The sequence below is a fragment of the Ceratotherium simum genome, chromosome 2 (assembly GCF_057802395.1).
Source record: "Ceratotherium simum simum isolate JZ-2026a chromosome 2, ASM5780239v1, whole genome shotgun sequence".
In the NCBI taxonomy this organism is placed as follows: Eukaryota; Metazoa; Chordata; class Mammalia; order Perissodactyla; family Rhinocerotidae; genus Ceratotherium; species Ceratotherium simum.
In genome coordinates, this window is record NC_141901.1 from 9,734,724 (window position 1) to 9,753,070 (window position 18,347).

The following is an 18,347-nucleotide window of genomic DNA, read 5'->3' on the forward strand; positions in this document are numbered from 1 at the left end:
CTGCTTCTCTGCATAATAAACAACTGAATCACCTTCACTTGCTATAATTTATCTATTGGGTCAAATACATGTAGAAATGGTCTTAAAAGAAATGAATACATCTAAGTGATTTTTTCTCCCCAATGACCAGTGGTTGTCTCTCACCTGATTTATTTATTTATTTATTTTTTTAAAGATTTTATTTATTTTATTTTTTCCCCCCAAAGCCCCAGTAGATAGCTGCATGTCATAGCTGCACATCCTTCTAGTTGCTGTATGTGGGACTCGGCCTCAGGATGGACGGAGAAGTGGTGCCTCGATGCGCACCCGGGATCCGAACCCGGGCCACCAGCATTGCAGCGCACGCACTTAACCACCAAGCCACAGGGCCGACCCATCTCTCACCTGATTTATTGATTCTCGGCTAGAAATTTGTTCTATTAAAAATTTGGTATCCTCTTGACTTTTGGCATAGCCTTTTGTAATACTATACATCAAGCTGAGGCGCTTTTTGATCTGTACATCTGCAATATGTATCAGTAGTGGTATTATCATCTGCAATAATGGAGAGGAAAAAAACCCTGAAAATTTGATGAGGAAAAGTGCCCTCTAAGGCAGATGTTCTCCAAGTGTGTCCAGACCAGCAATGGCAACACCCAGAGATTGTTAGAAATGCAAATTCGCATGTTCCCCTCCAGACCTGCTGAACCAGAAACTCGGGGAATGGGGCCCAGAAATCAATGCTTTAACAAGTCTATGCACACTCAAGTTTGAGAGCCACTATCTAAAGTAATGAAAACTCAATGAATAACTGTGTCTGTAGCTTTAAGGGGAGGTCACTACCACTGCCTTTTCTCCCATTCTCCATACCCTCAGATTTCAGAAGACAAGAGTGGTGGTCCTGTACCCTGGGTGATAGTTACCAACCGAATATATCCTCTCTCTGCACCTCAGTTTCTTCACTTGTAAGAAAAGGAACTTAACGGTATCTAAGATCCTTCTTGGCTCTAATTTCTCGAATCATAAGCTGAGACAGGAGAGTGTGGTGACAGAAGAGAATGAGATTTTAAATATAAACCTCCCTGGGTTCAAATACCACCTCTTCTACTCACCAGCTCTGTCACCTTGAGCAAGTTACTTAGTGACTTTGAGGACTCAGTCTCCTCATCTGTAAAATGAGGATACTAATACCTAGGTACAGAATTCCAGTGGAGCTGCTCCTCACAAGCAACGCAGTCAATCACAGAGACAGAGTCACGTCAGAGCATAGGGCAGATGCTGAGGGACCAGGTAAAAAAGGAGGAAGTTGAGAACAGGAAAAGAACGTCATAGTGAAGGAATTACAGGAGCAGAGAAAGGAGAGATTTTTTTTTATTTTGCTGAGGAAGACTCACCCTAAGCTAACATCTGTTGCCAATCTTCCTCTTTTTTGTATGTGGGTCGCCACCACAGCATGGCTGCCAACAAGTGGTGTAGGTCCATGCCCGGGAACTGAACCCAGGCCGCCAAAGCAAAGCACGCTGAACTTAACCACTAGGCCATGGGGCTGGCCTCAAGGTTTTTTTTTTTTTTAGCCACTTTGGTTGTGAAACTTTGGGCAGAGGGAGAGATATTAAAGAGGGTTTTTACAAAAAGTTTTATTCCATGATGCACTGACGTCCCCTGAGCTCTTCCTAAGAGGATCTAAAGTAAAGATCTCCAATATTCTTCTAAGCTTTCCAATACAGATTTGTTTCGTTTGAAAGCCACATTATGCTGAGACTGGCTATTGGGGCACCTAAGTTAAGAGAGTGGTAACACCTACTTTATAGGGCTATTTTAATGATTTAATTAGATAATGGACTTAAAGTGCTCTGCACAGTTCCTGGAACATAGTAAGTGCTCAATTTAAAAAGCTAATCATGATTATATTAATTCTTCAAATATACTTCATTGAGATTTGTCAGAGCATGCTGGACAGAAGTGGCAAAGGGGACACTGTAAATAAAGCTGACTTCCACAATAACACATCTTTAAATCGTTATTTCACTCAGAGAGACTTTTTGCAAAGTATTACTTCTAAAATAACTATTTTACATTCATCTGCACAAGATCTCTGTATAAAAACTCAGGAAGCTTCTACCTTCCACTTGAAGTCTTAGCCTCATCTACACATCTTGATTTCTAGAGGAGTTTGTATTATGATGCAGTTATACATCACGTGGGCACTCGCTCTAAACTTGGCTCATAAGGCAAAAATCATAAATAATCACAATTACCCCTTACAGCAGGTTTTGCATCTACAACTCTGTACAGTAATTCTTATGAACACTAAAGCTTGGTAACAATGTTGAATCCAGGGAGGAACAAAAAAGAAAGTCTACAAGCTCAAGTCTGGGCATTCAAACAATTCTGCCTTTAAGATAACTATTACATTTCTTGGAGAATGGGGACTAGATGGAGGATTCTAATGTATGCCTTTTGCCTTCAGGGTTTTTACAGCAGTTTTGTTTTTAATGTTAAGCCTCTATAACTTCAATACATACTAATATACTTACTTGTTTGATGTAACAAGAATCAGATAACTCAAAAAATGGAGTGGCAAGTGAAATCATCTAAAGCTCCCAAGGTAAAAGATTTTATAATGTAACTCCATTGGAAAGAAAGAAAGGAGGCTTAAGAGCTGAGACTGAAAATCTGAAAATCTACCTTCAAGTGACATCAACATTTTCATTCATTCACTTAACAAATATTTATTAAGGATTTACTATATGCTAGGCACCATTCTAGAGCTGTAGGTTAAAACAAAGACCAAAACAAAAATCCCTACCACGTGGAGGGTACATACAACACACAGCAAAAAGGCAATAAGTGCTATGGGGAAAAAATAATATAAGCAGGTGGAGGGGATTCAGGAAGATGGGGTAGGAAGCTGGAAGTATGGGGGGTGGGTTGCCGTTTTACATAGAGTGCTCAGGGAAGGGCTTCTCTGTGAGAAGGCGAGATTTGAGCAAAGACTTAAAGGAGGTGAGAGAAGGGCCAGCCCTATGGCGTAGTGGTTAAGTTCACATGCTCCACTTTGGTGGCCTGCGTTCACGGGTTCAGATCCCGAGCACAGACCTACACCACTCGTCAGTGCCCATGCTGTGGCGGTAACCCACATACAAAATAGAGGAAGACTGGCACCGATGTTAGCTCGGGGCTAATTTTCCTCAAGCGAAAAAAAGACGAAAATTGGCAATATATGTTAGCTCAGGGCAAATCTTTCTCAGCAAAAAATGAAAGAAAAAAAAACGAAAAAGGAGGTGAGAGAGTGAACCAAGCAGATACCTGTAGAAAGAAGAGACAGCTTCTCCTTTCTTTCAAAACAATGAGGATTCTTAACTCATTTAACAAACAGTATAGAAAAAAACCCAATATTTAAAAATGTGACGTTTTACCTTGATGAGAGGAATAAACCTAATTATTCTGAAATATCCTATTATTACTATAATCTGAACAAGAATCAAGTTGTCCGGTCTCAATCTGACAAAGTATATACAAAAGATATCAACAATTCCAATAAGCATGATAAAAAATTCCAAAATGTTCCAATGTTGACGAAAATATTTCCTTTTCAAAATTATTATCTGTTTAGAAAATATATAGAATGTAAGTCATTTCACAGCACCTATACAATGATGTGGGGAGGAAGAGATCTTAAAAAGTAAGAGTTAAATCCTCAACTACAAATGAGTTATATTCCAAAAGTTAGGTTTTAAGTTATTCATTTGGAATGCCAAAATAATTCTCTTTAATCTCCAACATCAAAAATTATAATTTGATTCAAAATGTATATAATCTATAATGAAGCTGGAATGCCAAAAACAACGAAACCTAGCAGTAAATAGATTCATTGCAACACTATTAGTAATAATTAAAGTATGAAAACAGTAATGCTGATAAATAATCTTTGAAGCATTTATCCTAAAAAGTAGTTCTCATTTTATATTATGACAAGGATCTAACAAACCAATTTGGTTTTATTCACTTATTTATTTTTTGCATCATTACAGAGAGTATTTGAGGGAAACATCCATGTCTGGATTTTTAATTCTCTTTTACCTGATCTTTGAGATTCTCTCCACTTTTACGACATTTATCTTATCTGACATCCAAGACTGTGATTATTATACTGATTTCATTATTAAACTCAGAATATTCAAAAAGATTACTAAAATTCTGGGATCCTATCAACTATTATAGCAAATGGATTCTAGTAGCAAATTATTTCCATAATATGACAGATATAGATTCAAAATATCTGAATTGTTCTTTTTGTAGGACACATTTCTATTTTAAACCATACCTTCAATGCTGATTCTAATATATATAAAATTACAAAATAATAGTTTACTAATATCAGTCCTGATACATTTAACTCTCTTGCCATTGGCCATAGATGCATTATCATAGGAAAAATGTACATAAATCTTATAATATGTCCTGTATATTCAAATTCTTCTGAAAATACAATGTGATGTACAAAAATCAGAAATTTATTATTCCTGAAAAAAAAGAGATCATATAAAATGTCAGATCACTTTAAAATTATAACAATAAAGATCTGAAATTCAACATTTGGTTAAACAAATCATTAACATTAATTTGAAGAAGAGTATAAATAATGTAGAACAATAGATAAAAATCTAAAATATACTTTCTATACATAAAAATCATAATGGAGAAAGATAAAAATATGTTAATCTATATGAGGGATGGGAAGAATTTTTTTAAATCAAAGCTAATAGTAAATAGGACAGAATGCAAAGATTCATACTTCAAAAAGCAAGAAACAAATAAATTTAGACAAAAAACATCAGCATTGTTTAAAATTAAGAGCAGGAAAAAAATATTCTATTCAATAATTACCATGAATTTTTTTTTAATTTTTTAATCCATCTAAAGTAGATCCTAACAAAAAGTTACCTAGATATATGTCAAGACCCTAGGGTTTTAATTTTTTATACTTCTCTTTAAACTTAATAAATGGAAGAAAGTAAAAAATTATCAGAATTTGTTATGAAAGGTATATTAACACCCACTTAAAATTTAGTAGCATTAATGTTCCTGGTATCTTCTTGTTTTGATGTCTTCTATTAGTAGAAAAACCTTGTCTTCCTGCTCTAAAAAGTATATAAGTTCACAACTTATATAACAAAGCAAAGAGTCTACACAAGTTAAGTAAAATTTGCATTTGTGAAATTTTGGAACATTGCTTACAGGTATTATGAAGGCCATGTTGTGTTTTTCCTAATTATAGACATCAACAAAACCACCCTATGGCACAGATGAAATTAAATTGAGAGCTATATCTAGTGCATGAGTTTGATATTGCTCACCTCTGCTCAATGTTATACCCAGAAGAATATGAAAGCAGCCCAGTATGTAATATGACCCTAACAGATGGCAATTAAAACTTGAAGACTCCAAATATGACCATCCTTTCCTTCTTCTTCCTGCCTACTTTCTAACTGAGGTGTCAAGGAAGTTGCTGGAACAGAATGGAGAAAGTGAAGCAAGCACTATGCTCCTTCACCACTCAATCAATAAGAGTTGACCATAATATTAGCTGTTTTTTTTTTAATAAGGAAAATCAAGGTAATCTATTCTGATAATGTAGAAAAAGTCATATTTTCAAGTAATTTTGCTATTAAAGGTTCACAATACTTACCCAAATGGAACAAGAGATGCCTCATCTTTATGATATTCCAAGAAAGTTAACATGTTTTTAAACTTCACAAGCCAACTTCTAGCTCTTACATAAGTTGAAACATCATAAATACTCATGAATCTAACAGAAGAAATATATATATGTTATAATAAAAAGCAAGTGCTATACTTTTGGGTAATATGAAAGAGAAAGTTATACTAAATATAAATGCAATATGGGTCTATTAAATTTGCTCAGTCCTGAGCCTCTGTATCCATCCACCTACCCACCCACAGTCACGGTACAGGAACATTTTTAGAATGCGACTCCTGCTGCCTGGAACCATTCCTGACCTGAGGTAGAACATAATTAAAGTTTCTCCAGACCAATTCTTTCGGGTTTGAAATCAAGCTTCCCTTTGTCATGCTTTGCCTCACCTAAGACTCGCCAAGACCCTAAGACTCGCCAAGGCCCTACTCTTCCCAACCTTTGTCTAGGAACTGATGCTTGATCTCCCAGTAGGTTACCAGGCTGCTGAAATGTTAACTATCACCCAGATAGGATCTGCTATCATTGTTGCCCCACAGCTTTGTCTTAGACCATCCATTTTCTAATGTTTGCCAGGACTGTGACCAGATATCAATATATCTCCCACCAGATTTAATTGCCTTTATCTGCTCCATCAGTTGGGTCAATTCCTCCAGAGCCTGCTCCACCCTAGGAGAAGGGAGCAGTCTAAAGGTAGGCTCCAGGCTTCCCTACCTCCCATCCCCAGTAATTTAGTGAATATGATATAAAGACAAAATAACTATAATAGCAATTGAAACGTCATGGGTTCTTTTTCATGGCTCCCCTAGTCTCTTATATAATTACACTATAGTCAGATCTTCCTCCAGAATCTCCTAATGTCATCAACGTTATGAACCTTCAGGGAAAAAAATGTAAACAAGTAAAATAGGAAGTAGGTGGATAATGGATGGATGGACAGACAGATAGATGAAGATAGACAAAATAAATATATAGATTAATCTGGACACTTAACTCTCAGTTTGTTCATTCTTTATCACGTACCCATTCAATTTTGGAAATATCAATTAAAGAAATATTACACTTACTTTCCTTGGATGGGACAATAGCTTTTGGCTGCACCAATTAATATCCGGGCTGCCTCTACACTGAGGATTCCATCATTACACTGTTTTTCAAAGCTCCTCTAAATATATAATTTTAAATAAAAATTACAAGGACAAAAACATTAATGTAATATACTCTGCTTGACCTTTACATAGCCCTCACTATTATCATTGAACTCAATATATGAATATATACTTTTACAAAAAATTCTGTAACAGGAAATAAATTTCATTCAATTTGAATATTTACTGAATAATTTTTTACAAAGTACTGTCCTGGATGTTATACAAGATACAAAGGTTCCTAGCTTCAGGAAACTCAAAATCTATTCAACTCGAAGAGTTTACTATGGTAATATAAATAGCATCAGTAGCATCATCTTTCCACAGCAGAATAGACAGTATGAAGTATTAATTCAAAGGGGAACTAATCATCTCAGCCTCACAAAGAACTACAAAGAGAGAAAAGTAGACTGTGTTCTTTTTTTTCTTTCTTTTCAGGTTTATTGAGATCTAATTGACATACAACATTGTGGAAGTTTAAGTGTAAACGTGATGATTTGATACATTTTGCAAAATGATTATCACAATAAGGTTAGTTAACATATCCATCACCTCACATAATTACAATGTTTTTGTGTGTGATGAGAACATTTAAGATCTATTCTGTTAGCAAGTTTCAAGTATGTAATACAGTTTTGTTAACTATAGTCACCATATTAGACTCCCAGAACTTATTAATCTTATAACTGTAAGTTTCTATACTTTAACCAACATCTCCCCATTCCTCCTACCCCTTAGCCCCTAGTAACCACCACTTTATTCTCTCTTTCTATGAATTTGGGTTTTTTTTAGATTCCACATATAAATGATATCATAGAGTATTTGCCTTTCTCTATCTGGCATTTCACTTAGCATAATGCCCTCAAGGTCCATCCATGTTATCACAAATGGCAGGATTTCTTTCTGTCTTACGGCTCAATAATATTACATTGTATATATATTATACCACATTTTATTTATCCATTCATCCATCAATGGACACTTAAGTTGTTTCTATCTTCGCTATTGCTAATAATGCTGCAATGAACACAGGAGCACAGATATCTCCTCAAGATTCTATTTCCTTCAGATATATACCCAGAAGTGGGATTGCTGGATCATATGGTGGTTCTAGTTTTAATTTTTTGAGGAATGTCCATACCATTTTCCATAGTGACAGTATGAATTTACATCCTCACCAGTAGTGCACAAGGGTTCCCTTTTCTCCACGTCCTCGCCAACACTTGTTATCTCTTGTCTTCTTGATGAAAGCCATTCTAACAGGTGTGAGGTGATATCTCATTGTGGTTTTGATTTGCATTTCCTTGATGATTAGTGATGTTCAGAACCTTTTCATGTGTGGCCTGTTGGCCATCTGTATGTCCTCTTCAGAAAAATGTCTATTCAAGTCCTCTGCCCATTTTTTAATCAGATTATTTGTTTTTTTGCTATTGAGTTGTATGAGTTCCTTATTTATTTTGGATATTAATCCCTTATCTTACATATAATTTGCAAATAATTTTTCCCCTTCCATGGGTTGCCTTATCATTTTGTGGATTGTTTCTTTTGCCGTGCAGCAGCTTTTTAGTTTGATGTGGTCCCGCTTCTTTCTTTTTGCTTCTGTTGCTTGTGCTTTTGGCGTCATATCCAAAAGTTTTTTGCCAAGACCAATGTCAAAGAGCTTTTTCTCTATGTTTTCTTCCAGGAGTTTTACAGTTTCAGGTCTTATGCTTAAATCTTAAACCATTTTGAGTTAATTTTTGTGAATAGTGTAAGACAGAGGTTCAATTTCATTCTTTTGCATGTTGAACATCCAGTTTTCCCAACATCATTTACTGAAAAGACTATCTTTCCCCATTAAATATTCTCAGCTCCCTTGTCAAATATTAGTTGACTGTATATGCATTGGTATACAGAATAAACTCTAGGCTCTCAATTCAGCTCTATTGGTCTGTGTCTGTTTTCACGCTAGTGCATACTCTTTTAATTACTATAGTTTTATAATACACCTTGAAATCAGGGATTGTGATGCTTCCTGCCTTGTTCTTCTTTCTCAGGATTGCTTTGGCTATTCAAGATCTTTTGTGGGTTCCCTACACATTTTAGGACTGTTCTATTTCTGTGAAAAATGCCATTGGAATTTTGATATGAGTTGTGTTGAATCCATAATGGCTTTCGGTAGCATGGATATTTTCACAATATTAATTCTTCTGATCCATAAGCAGGGAATCTCTTCCCATTTATTTGTGTATTCTTCACTTTTTTTCATCAATGTCTTATAGTCTTCAGTGTACAGATCTTTCACCTCCTTGGTTAAATCTATTCCTAAGTATTTTATTGGTTTTGATGCTATTGTAAAAATGATATTGTTTTCTTTATTTCTCTATCACAGAGTTCATTGTTAGTGTATTAAAATGCAAGTGATTTTTGTATGTTGATTTTTTATCCTGCAACTTTACTGAAAATTCATTGGTTAGTTCTAACAGGGTTTTGGTGGAGTCTTTAGGGTATTCTATACATAAGATCATGTCATCTGCAAATAGAAATAATTTTACTTCTTCATTTCCAATTTGGATGCCTTTTATTTCTTTTTCTTGCCTGATTGCTATGGCTAGGACTTTCAGGACTATGTTGAATAGGAATGGTGAGGATGGGCAACCTTGTCTTGTTCCTGATCTTAGAGGAAAGCTTTTAGCTTTTCACCATTGAGTATGATGTTAGCTGTGGGTTTGCCATATATGACCTTTATTATGTTGAGTTATGTTCCTTCTATATGCAATTTGTTGAGAGTATTTATCCTGAAAAGATGTTGAATTTTATCAAATGCTTTTTCTGCATCTATTGAAAGGATCATATGACTTTTATCCTTCATTCTATTAATGTGGTGTATCACCCATTGATCAATTTGTGGATGTTGAACTATCCTTTCATCCCAGGGATAAATCCCCCTTGATCATGGGGCATGAAACTTTTAACGTGCTGTTGAATTTGGTTTGCTAGTATCTTGTTGAAAATGTTTGCCTCCATATTTTTTAAGGATATTGACCTTTATTTTTCTTTTCTTGTAGTGTCCTTATCTGGCTTTGGTATCAGGGTAATACTGGCCTCGTAAAATAAATTTGAGAGTGTTCCTTCCTCTTCAATTTTTTGGAAGAGTTTAAGAAGGATTGCTATTGGGCCAGCCCCGTGGCTTAGCGGTTAAGTGCACATGCTCTGCTGCTGGCGGCCCGGGTTCAGATCCCAGGCACGTACCGATGCATCACTTTCTAGCCATGCTGAGGCCGCGTCCCACATACAGCAACTGGAAGGATGTGCAACTATGACATACAACTATCTACTGGGGGGACAAAAAAGCAGGAAGATTGGCAATAGATGTTAGCTCAGAGCCGGTCTTCCTCAGCAAAAAGAGGAAGATTAGCACAGACGTTAGCTCAGGGCTGATCTTCCTCACTAAATAAATAAATAAATAAATAAATAAATAAATAAATAAATAAATAAAAAGAAGGATTGCTATTAATTCTTCTTTAAATGTTTGGGAGAATTCACCCGTGAAACCATCTGGTCCTGGGCTTTTCTTTATTGGGAGGTTTTTGATTACTGAGTCAATCTCTTTACTTCTTATTGGTCTGTTCAGATTTTCTATTTCTTCATGATTTAGTCTTGGTAGGTTTATATTTCTGGGAATTTATCCATTTCCTCTAGGTTATCCAATTAATTGGCATATAATTGTTCATAGTAGCCTCTTATGATCCTTTGTATTTCTGTGGTGTCAGTTGTAATGTCTCCTCTTTTTTATAATTGTGTTTGAATCCTCTCTCTTTTTTCTTCATTATTCTAGCTAAAAGTTTGTCAATTTGTTTATCTTTTCAAAAACCCAACTCTTAGTTTTATTAATTTTTTTCTCTTGTCTTTCTAGTCTCTATTTCATTTATTTCTGCTCTAATATTTATTATTTCCTTCCTTCTGCTAAGTGTGGGCCCATTTTGTTCTTCTTTTTCTATTTTTTAAGGTAAAAAGTTACGTTGTTTATTTGAGATCTTTCTTTTTTCTTAATGAAGGCACTTATCACTATTAACTTTCCCTCTGCTTTTACTGCATCCCATAAGTTTTGATATGTGTATTTTCGTTTTCATTTATCTCAAGATACTTTCTGATTTCCCTTTTGATTTCTTCTTTGACCTATTGGTTATTTAGGAGTGTGTTGTTTAATTTCAATGTATTTGTGAAATTTTAAGTTTTACTCCTGTTATTGATTTCTAGTTTCATACCTTTGTGGTTAGAAAAGATAGTTGATATGATTTCAGTCTTCTTAGATTTTTTAAGGCTTGCTTTGTGGCCCAACATATGATCTATCCTGGAGAATGTTCCATGTGTACTTGAGAAGAATGTGTATTTTGGTGCTGTTGAATGGAATGTTCTGTATATGTCTGTTAGGTCTATTTGGTCTATGGTATTATTCTGGTCCATTGTTTCCTTATTAATATTCTGTCCGGATGATCTATCCAATGTTGGAAGTCAAGGTATTGAAGCCCCTCACTATTTTGTATTGCTATTTCTCCCTTCATTTCTGTTAATATTTGTTTTAAATATTTAAATGTTCCAGTGTTGGGCACATATATTTACCATTGTTATATCTTCTTGATAAACTGACCCTTTTACCACTATACAGTGACCTTCTTTGTCTCTTGTGACCAATTTTGACTGCAAGTCTATTTTATCTGATATAAGTATAGCCACCCCTGCTTTCTTTTAGTTACCATGTGCATGGAATATCTTTTTCCAATCCTTCACTTTAAGCCTATATGTGTCCTTAAAACTTAAGTAAGGGGGGCTGGCCCAGTGGCGTAGCAGTTAAGTTTGCACACTCTATTTCAGCGGCCTGGGGTTCGCAGCTTCACAGGCATGGACCTATGCACCGCTTATCAAGCCATGCTGTGGCAGGCATCCCACAGAAAGTAGAGGAAGATGGGCATGGATGTTAGCCCAGGGCCAATCTTCCTCAGCAAAGAGAGGAGGATTGGCAACAGATGTTAGCTCAGGGCTAATCTTCCTCACAAAAAAAGAAACTTAAGTGAGTCTCTTGTAGGCAGCATATTGTTGAACCTTATTTTTTTATTCATTCAGCCACTGTGTCTTTTGATTAGAGAATTTAATCCATTTACATTTAAAGTAATTATTGTTAGACAACGACTTACTGTTGCCATTTTGTTCATTGTTTTCTGACTTTTTTTCTTTATTTCCTTTCTTCCTTTCTTCCTCTCTTGCTGTCTTCTTTTGTGATTTTTTTTTTTTTTGTAGTGATGTGCTTCAATTCCTTTCTCTTTATTTTTTGTATATCCACTATATGTTTTTTTCTTTGTGGTTACCATGAGGCTTACATAAAACATCTTATAGATGTATCTAGACTGTGTTATTGTGTCAACCCCTCCAAAAAAAGTCAAGAGAAAAATCACACCTTTTAGGTGCCACTGATACTAAACTTAGAGGTTAAAGTTACCTCCTGGGACTACTGCCTAAACGCCCGTCCTCACATGCTGACCATATACTCTTGCTTATCCATTGTTTATAAATAAGTGTCGTTTCCAAACTCCATTACATTTAGCATATTTTCTCAAGTATTACAATTGTAGGGATGATAGTCACTACAGGAAAAGAGGAAATCCATGCCACTTATTTCTCGAGGTAATAGTCATCCATTCACAGCTCCTTTTCCAGGAAACAGAAAAATGATCTATCCATAACATATGGGTGGATAAAGCACATGAACTCTGAAGCTACCTTCCAAATGGTAAAAGGGTAATGGCCAGGTTATCCTTATTCTGAGGGCCACTGGGACACTTGGTGGATTTCTCCCTTTTGTAAGCTTCCATTATGGTCCTGGGATGATGCCCACTATAAGAAAAGGTATGCCCCAGAGGTTCAGCTCTGAGGCATATATGCAGTTATTATACCTATAGTATTTCCAGCCCTGCCCATAGAGAAATAGGTCTGGCTCAAGAAAATTATGATATACTAATATGATGGAATGTTTGTTTAGTCAGTCATTGTTTAACAAATGTCTATTGAATGCCTACTCTATTCCAAGTTCTATGCTAAGGCACTAGAGATATAATCCAAGGCTTTAAGGAGCTCATAATCTACTGGGGGAAGGGGAATAGTTAGACACATAGAATTACAAAACACTGTAGAAAATATAAGAGGATAAAAGTAAGTGCAGGGCACTAATCAAACCTGATGTGGAGGTGGGGTCAGAGAGACCTTCTTGGAAGAGATGACACCTCAGTTGAGTTTTAAGGATAAGCATGATTATCCAGATGAAGAATGGGGGTGGAGGGAACAGAGTGGGGAAAGGGTGAGCAGAGAGTGGCATCTTTAGTACATGCACAGAGATGAGAAACAGCATGGTGAGTGCAGTAAAGGACAAGTTGTGGGGCAGAGAATGGTGATAGAATCAGTTAGAGAAAGAGGGGCCAGATTACAAAAGACCTTGTGTGTTATGCATAGACTTGATCTCATAGGTAAGCTTTTCCCGGAATGTGATAAACTAATCCTGTGAGATACTCCTTGAACCCCCATCCCTACAAAAAAAATGTGGCGTGCAAAGAAGGGAGAAAAATGTTGCATTCAATATTCCCTCTTGGAGAGGCTCAATGCACATTAGCATGTTAAAAACTCTGAGAAGTTCTACAAGAAATTCCATAAGAAACCTGTTTAACTTTGTTTAAACCAGCATTTTCCAAATTAACTTGAGCACTGATGCTTTTTTTTCTTTCCATGAAGTCCCTATTAACATCTTGTGGAGCAAGTATTCTTTGGAAGTCACTTTGGAAAATGTTGTAGGCATTGAGGACCCATTGTAGGATTTTAAGCAGGACGGTGGTGTAGACCCATCTGTCTTTTAGATAAAGTCACTGTGATTTGAGAGTGGAAATACTGGAGGCAGGGATACCTGCAAGAGATTGTGATGGCCTAAATTAAGAGACACAAGGATGGAAAAGTATGTATTTGACAAATAATTAGAAGGTAAGATTGATAGATCTTGGAGAGGGAGGGAGCGAGAGGACTGATTTTGAGTGACCACATGGGTAATGATCCCATTTACTGAGACCAGGAGATACAAGAGCAGATTTGGGATGAGTTCAATGTGGATTTAAGTACCAGTGAAATGTCCAAGAGATATCTACCCAGTGGGATAGAGATATCTACAGTTGGATTCATGAGTCTAAAGAGAAGATAGTGAGAGTTTTGGAAGGAAGAATATGGATTTGAAGAGCATCCATGGATAGTGCTAAATCCATGAGTGTACCTGAGAACAAAGGAGAGACTATAAAGACTATAAAGAATGGTGGACAGAGTTAACTGTCCTGAGGAACACCAACATTAAAGGAATAAAAAGAAAAAGAGGAGCCCACGGAGGAGACCAAAAAGGAAAGGGGTCACAAAAGCAGGAGGAATGCTAGTAGAGGGTACTCTCAGGAAAGCCATTAAAAGATAACATAGAATGGGTCCCACAGGAGATTGTTGGTTTAAAAAAGTAAATGTGGTAGATCATTATAACAATGGTCCCAATGTATCATGTCTCCCTGTGTCCATGCCCCTTTGCAACTGACATTGCTGCTCCTCCCATCAAGAAATGAGGTCTACTTCTTCACTCACTGAATCTGGGATAGCTTTGTGATTTGCTTTAACTAATAGGATGGAGGTAAAAATTATGTTATTCAAGTTTCAGAGCCTAGGATTTAGAGGCTTTGAAGCTTCTCCTCTTGCCGTGTTGGAACCCAGAAACCACCATGCTGTGAAGTCCAGTCCACTCTACTGGAAGACAAGAGGCCATATGGAGGAGAAACAAAGTGCCCTGAAAGACACTAAAGTCAACTGCGAAATCTGTGAGTGAGGACGTCCTGGACCCTCAAACCCCAGTTGAGCTATGTGATGACTGCATACATGACCGGTTCCAGGCGAGACCAACAACAAAATCATCCAGACTGCCAACCCACAGAACTGTGGGAAATAAAAAACCATTGTTGTTTTAAGCCATTAAGTTTTGGGGTGGTTCGTTACATAGCAAAGGCTAACCAAAACAGAAATCATTACCAATTGTGGAGAGTCTCCATAACAAAAAGCTAAAATATGCGACATTAGCTTTGGGGCTGGGTGGTGAGCAGAAGCTAGAAGGGCAGTGAGGAAACTCTTAGTGGAAGCTGGAAGAACAGTGAGAAAACCGGTGTAGGAGACTGGAGAGAGGCAGCTATGTGCTATGAAGAGGCAGCACAATTGGCAATACTGTCACCTGAGGCAACTTGGAAGGTAGAAGATGTACCTAATGAACTCATTAATCTGGCTAAGGAGATTTCTAGATTTCTAATATTCTAGAAATATTGAAAGTGTCAAATTTTTACCTGCATATGATAAGGCATGGGAAGAGAGAGAGAAAGCAAAGAAAGACAGTTCAATCTTCAAGCAAAAATTAGAGAAAATAGAAAGAGGCCATGATTTGCCAGGTTGGAAACTAAATCTGTTTCACATCTGCAGTCTCTCCGGCTGGCAAAAAAGATCCAAGTGTAAAGATCAAATATAGAATGCTGCCAGTAAAATGTGGCCTCAGGTTCCAGATCAAATTAAATCCAGATCAGATCAGGTGTGGCTGAAGACCCTTTGTTAAGACCACTGAAAGATTAAAGGTGGCACTTAGTCTACTCTCTCAAGCAGACTAAAGGCATTCTCAGACTCATATTGTCTGACATGTGGCCTGTCTGTGAAAAGGATTTGCAGAGTGGAGGAGACTATAATCAGATTCATCGAGAAAAACACAAGTTTTTAAGGAAATTGTATCATATTGAACCAGAAAAGACAGAAACAGTTCTAAATGAATAGAAACCTCCAAGTTTCTACCAGCAGAAATCAGGCAAAGAAGGTTGCTCCCCTACAAACATGGGTTATTTCCTACGGAAATGGAAAGAATGAGGAGAACTAATTTATATGCCCAGCTGGATTTCAAAATTGCCATGGACCAGTGATTAATCAGTGCTTCATGTCCTTCCTCTTCTTGAACAGAAATGGGGGGATGGGGGGTAGAGGGATAACTTGTCTTTTAAGTTCACAGGTCTCTGGATCAAAAGGAACCATACTTAAGGAGACAGAACCCAGGAGTCTCAGCATACCTAGACCAAATGCAAATCATGAGATGCTAGACCTGAGTGTGACATCATAATAGGATGAAGCTTTCGGGTAGGTCTTAGAAAAGGATGAGTGTATTTTGCTTGGAGGAGGGGTATAAATATTTGTGACCATTGAGCACACTGTGGTACATTAAATATGGTCACAAATTCTTTGCATCTTTTAGCATCAAGAGGTTACGTCTATTGCCTAACTCTTGAATTAATATAGCTTCTCATTCACAAGTCTGGTGGTAAGATCCTGACTCTTGGCTGTGTGCCTCAGTTTACTTCTACGTGGCCTCTCATTCTTCAGAAGCTAGGCCTCCTTCCTCACATGACAATCTCAGGGTGGTATTCAAAGTGGAAGCTGCAAATCTTCTCAAGGCCTAGGCTCCAAAATATTCCCCAAGTCACTTTTGCCACACTTTATTGGTCAAAACAAGTCACAAGAACAACCTAAATTCAATGCAGGGAGTGGGGGAGATATAGAAACCACCTCTTAATAGGAGGCTTTGCAAAGAATTTGTGACCATACTTTACTCTCTGGGTAAGAGCCTTTCAAACTCTGAGAACATTTTTAGTTAAATATAGAAATGTTTAAAAGAATGAAAATATATATTAATATTTTTGCATTAAGAAATATGTTCTTCAACAGAAAAAAATGAAAGATGAGAAGGAATTTATAAATTAAAAGAGACTTAAAGGATATATCCATTAATTGCAACATGTGAATTTTGTTGAAATCCAATTTAAAAATATAAACTGAAAATATGCATTTATGAGATAATTGGAAAATTGATCCACTCGATATTTGATGCTATTAAGGGATTATTATTAGTTTTTGGGTGCAATATTAGTATTTTACAATGTTTTCTAAAAGACTAAAATTTAGAGATACATACTGAAATATTTACAGCTGAAACGATATGCTATCTGGAATTTGTTTCAAAATAATATGGAAGGTGGAGGAGTGAATGAGAGTGTAAATAGGGCAGGGTTGGTCATGTGTGGATGGTTTTTAAGGCTGGATGTTGGGTACATGGGGGTTCATTACACTATCATATCTACTTTTGTATATGTTAGAAATTCTTCACAATAATAAGTTTTAAAATGAAAGTAAAAAAGAAGGACTCTGGGCATAATGAGTATTTTATATACTTGTAATTTTAAATAAAATTTATCCTAATAGGATATAATTCCAATTTAAAATGTGCAATTTGATAAGTTGATTTAAACTTGATTTTACCTTCTAATCTTCCTAGGTTTATATTAGAACATTTGAATATTAAATCTTAAATATTTTATTTTATTATTTTTTTAATCAAATATTTTAAGAGAATTTTTGATTCACTAGATTTATTTTAACTTATTAGATTTACAAGAGTTAGATGAACACTTGAGAGAATTTTATATAAAAGGAACTCAAATCTCTTAAATTTATAAAAGCAGTTTCAAATATTCGAAGACATATAATTAAGTACATAAATGTCACCAAACATTATTCAAAGACCCCTCAACATTGAACTGCTGTTATAAGCCAATATGTCCTCAATAAAATAAAAGAAAGAAAAAAGTGAACTGCTAAAATTTGCTAGACTTAGAATAATAAGATTTATGACTTGAATGTAAAGCTTAAATTTTTTATTTTTTAACTTTCATAAATCAAAAATAAATTTTAACAGCTATCATAAACTTGTTTGTTTTAAAACATACATTTTAATTAATAGACTATCAAAGGCGAAACAATTTTCTGGTCACCTGAAAGCCATACGTAAGAATTAAAAGTATTGCAAAAAGAAAAGAAAAGAAAAAGCAGATTATATGAACGGTACCAACCATTTGTATTATAGCTACATGCAGTCTGGCTTCTTCTATTAAAACTTCATCCGTTGGGGACTCTTCCTTCTCTTTTTTATCATGTGAAAGGTGGGAAAACTGAACAGTATCAGACTAAGTTTAAAAACACACAGAGATAAAGTTAAAAAATAAGTAAAAATGCTTAGGAGCTGTCAAATGCTTCACTCAACAAAGATTCCAATAACTCAAATCAGAATTGCTAAAATGAAGGACTATACTGGATAAGGTTCTCCATGTAAGAAATGCTGCTTTCAATTGTGGTGGAGTAACTATCCATCTGGGGAAATTTAGAAGCCAAATTCTTCCCCAAACCTGTCTGTTTGCTTTCTGAAGTGGCCTCTGCTTTCTGCTTTTTTTTTTTTTTTTAATGAGGAAGATCAGCCCTCAGCTAACATCCTCTTTTTGCTGAGGAAGATTGGCCCTGGGCTAACAGCCGTGCCCATCTTCTTCCACTTTATATGGGATGCCGCCACACCATGGCCTGACAAGGGTGCCTCGGTGCATGCC

General features: G+C 36.1%; 1 protein-coding gene across 1 annotated transcript in view; it reads right to left on the reverse strand.

The window, feature by feature from the left end:
• SLC9C2 (solute carrier family 9 member C2 (putative)) overlaps positions 1 to 18,347 on the reverse strand; it is an 88,330-nt gene that overhangs the window by 33,267 nt on the left and 36,716 nt on the right. Inside the window, exons 12-17 of the mRNA XM_087420594.1 lie at positions 17,820 to 17,933; positions 6,766 to 6,863; positions 5,672 to 5,791; positions 4,307 to 4,505; positions 3,399 to 3,587; positions 385 to 534 (exon numbers count right to left, since the gene is read on the reverse strand). Of these exons, the coding sequence (XP_087276720.1) occupies positions 385 to 534; positions 3,399 to 3,587; positions 4,307 to 4,505; positions 5,672 to 5,791; positions 6,766 to 6,863; positions 17,820 to 17,933 (870 nt within the window). The remainder of the gene's footprint in view (positions 1 to 384; positions 535 to 3,398; positions 3,588 to 4,306; positions 4,506 to 5,671; positions 5,792 to 6,765; positions 6,864 to 17,819; positions 17,934 to 18,347) is intronic.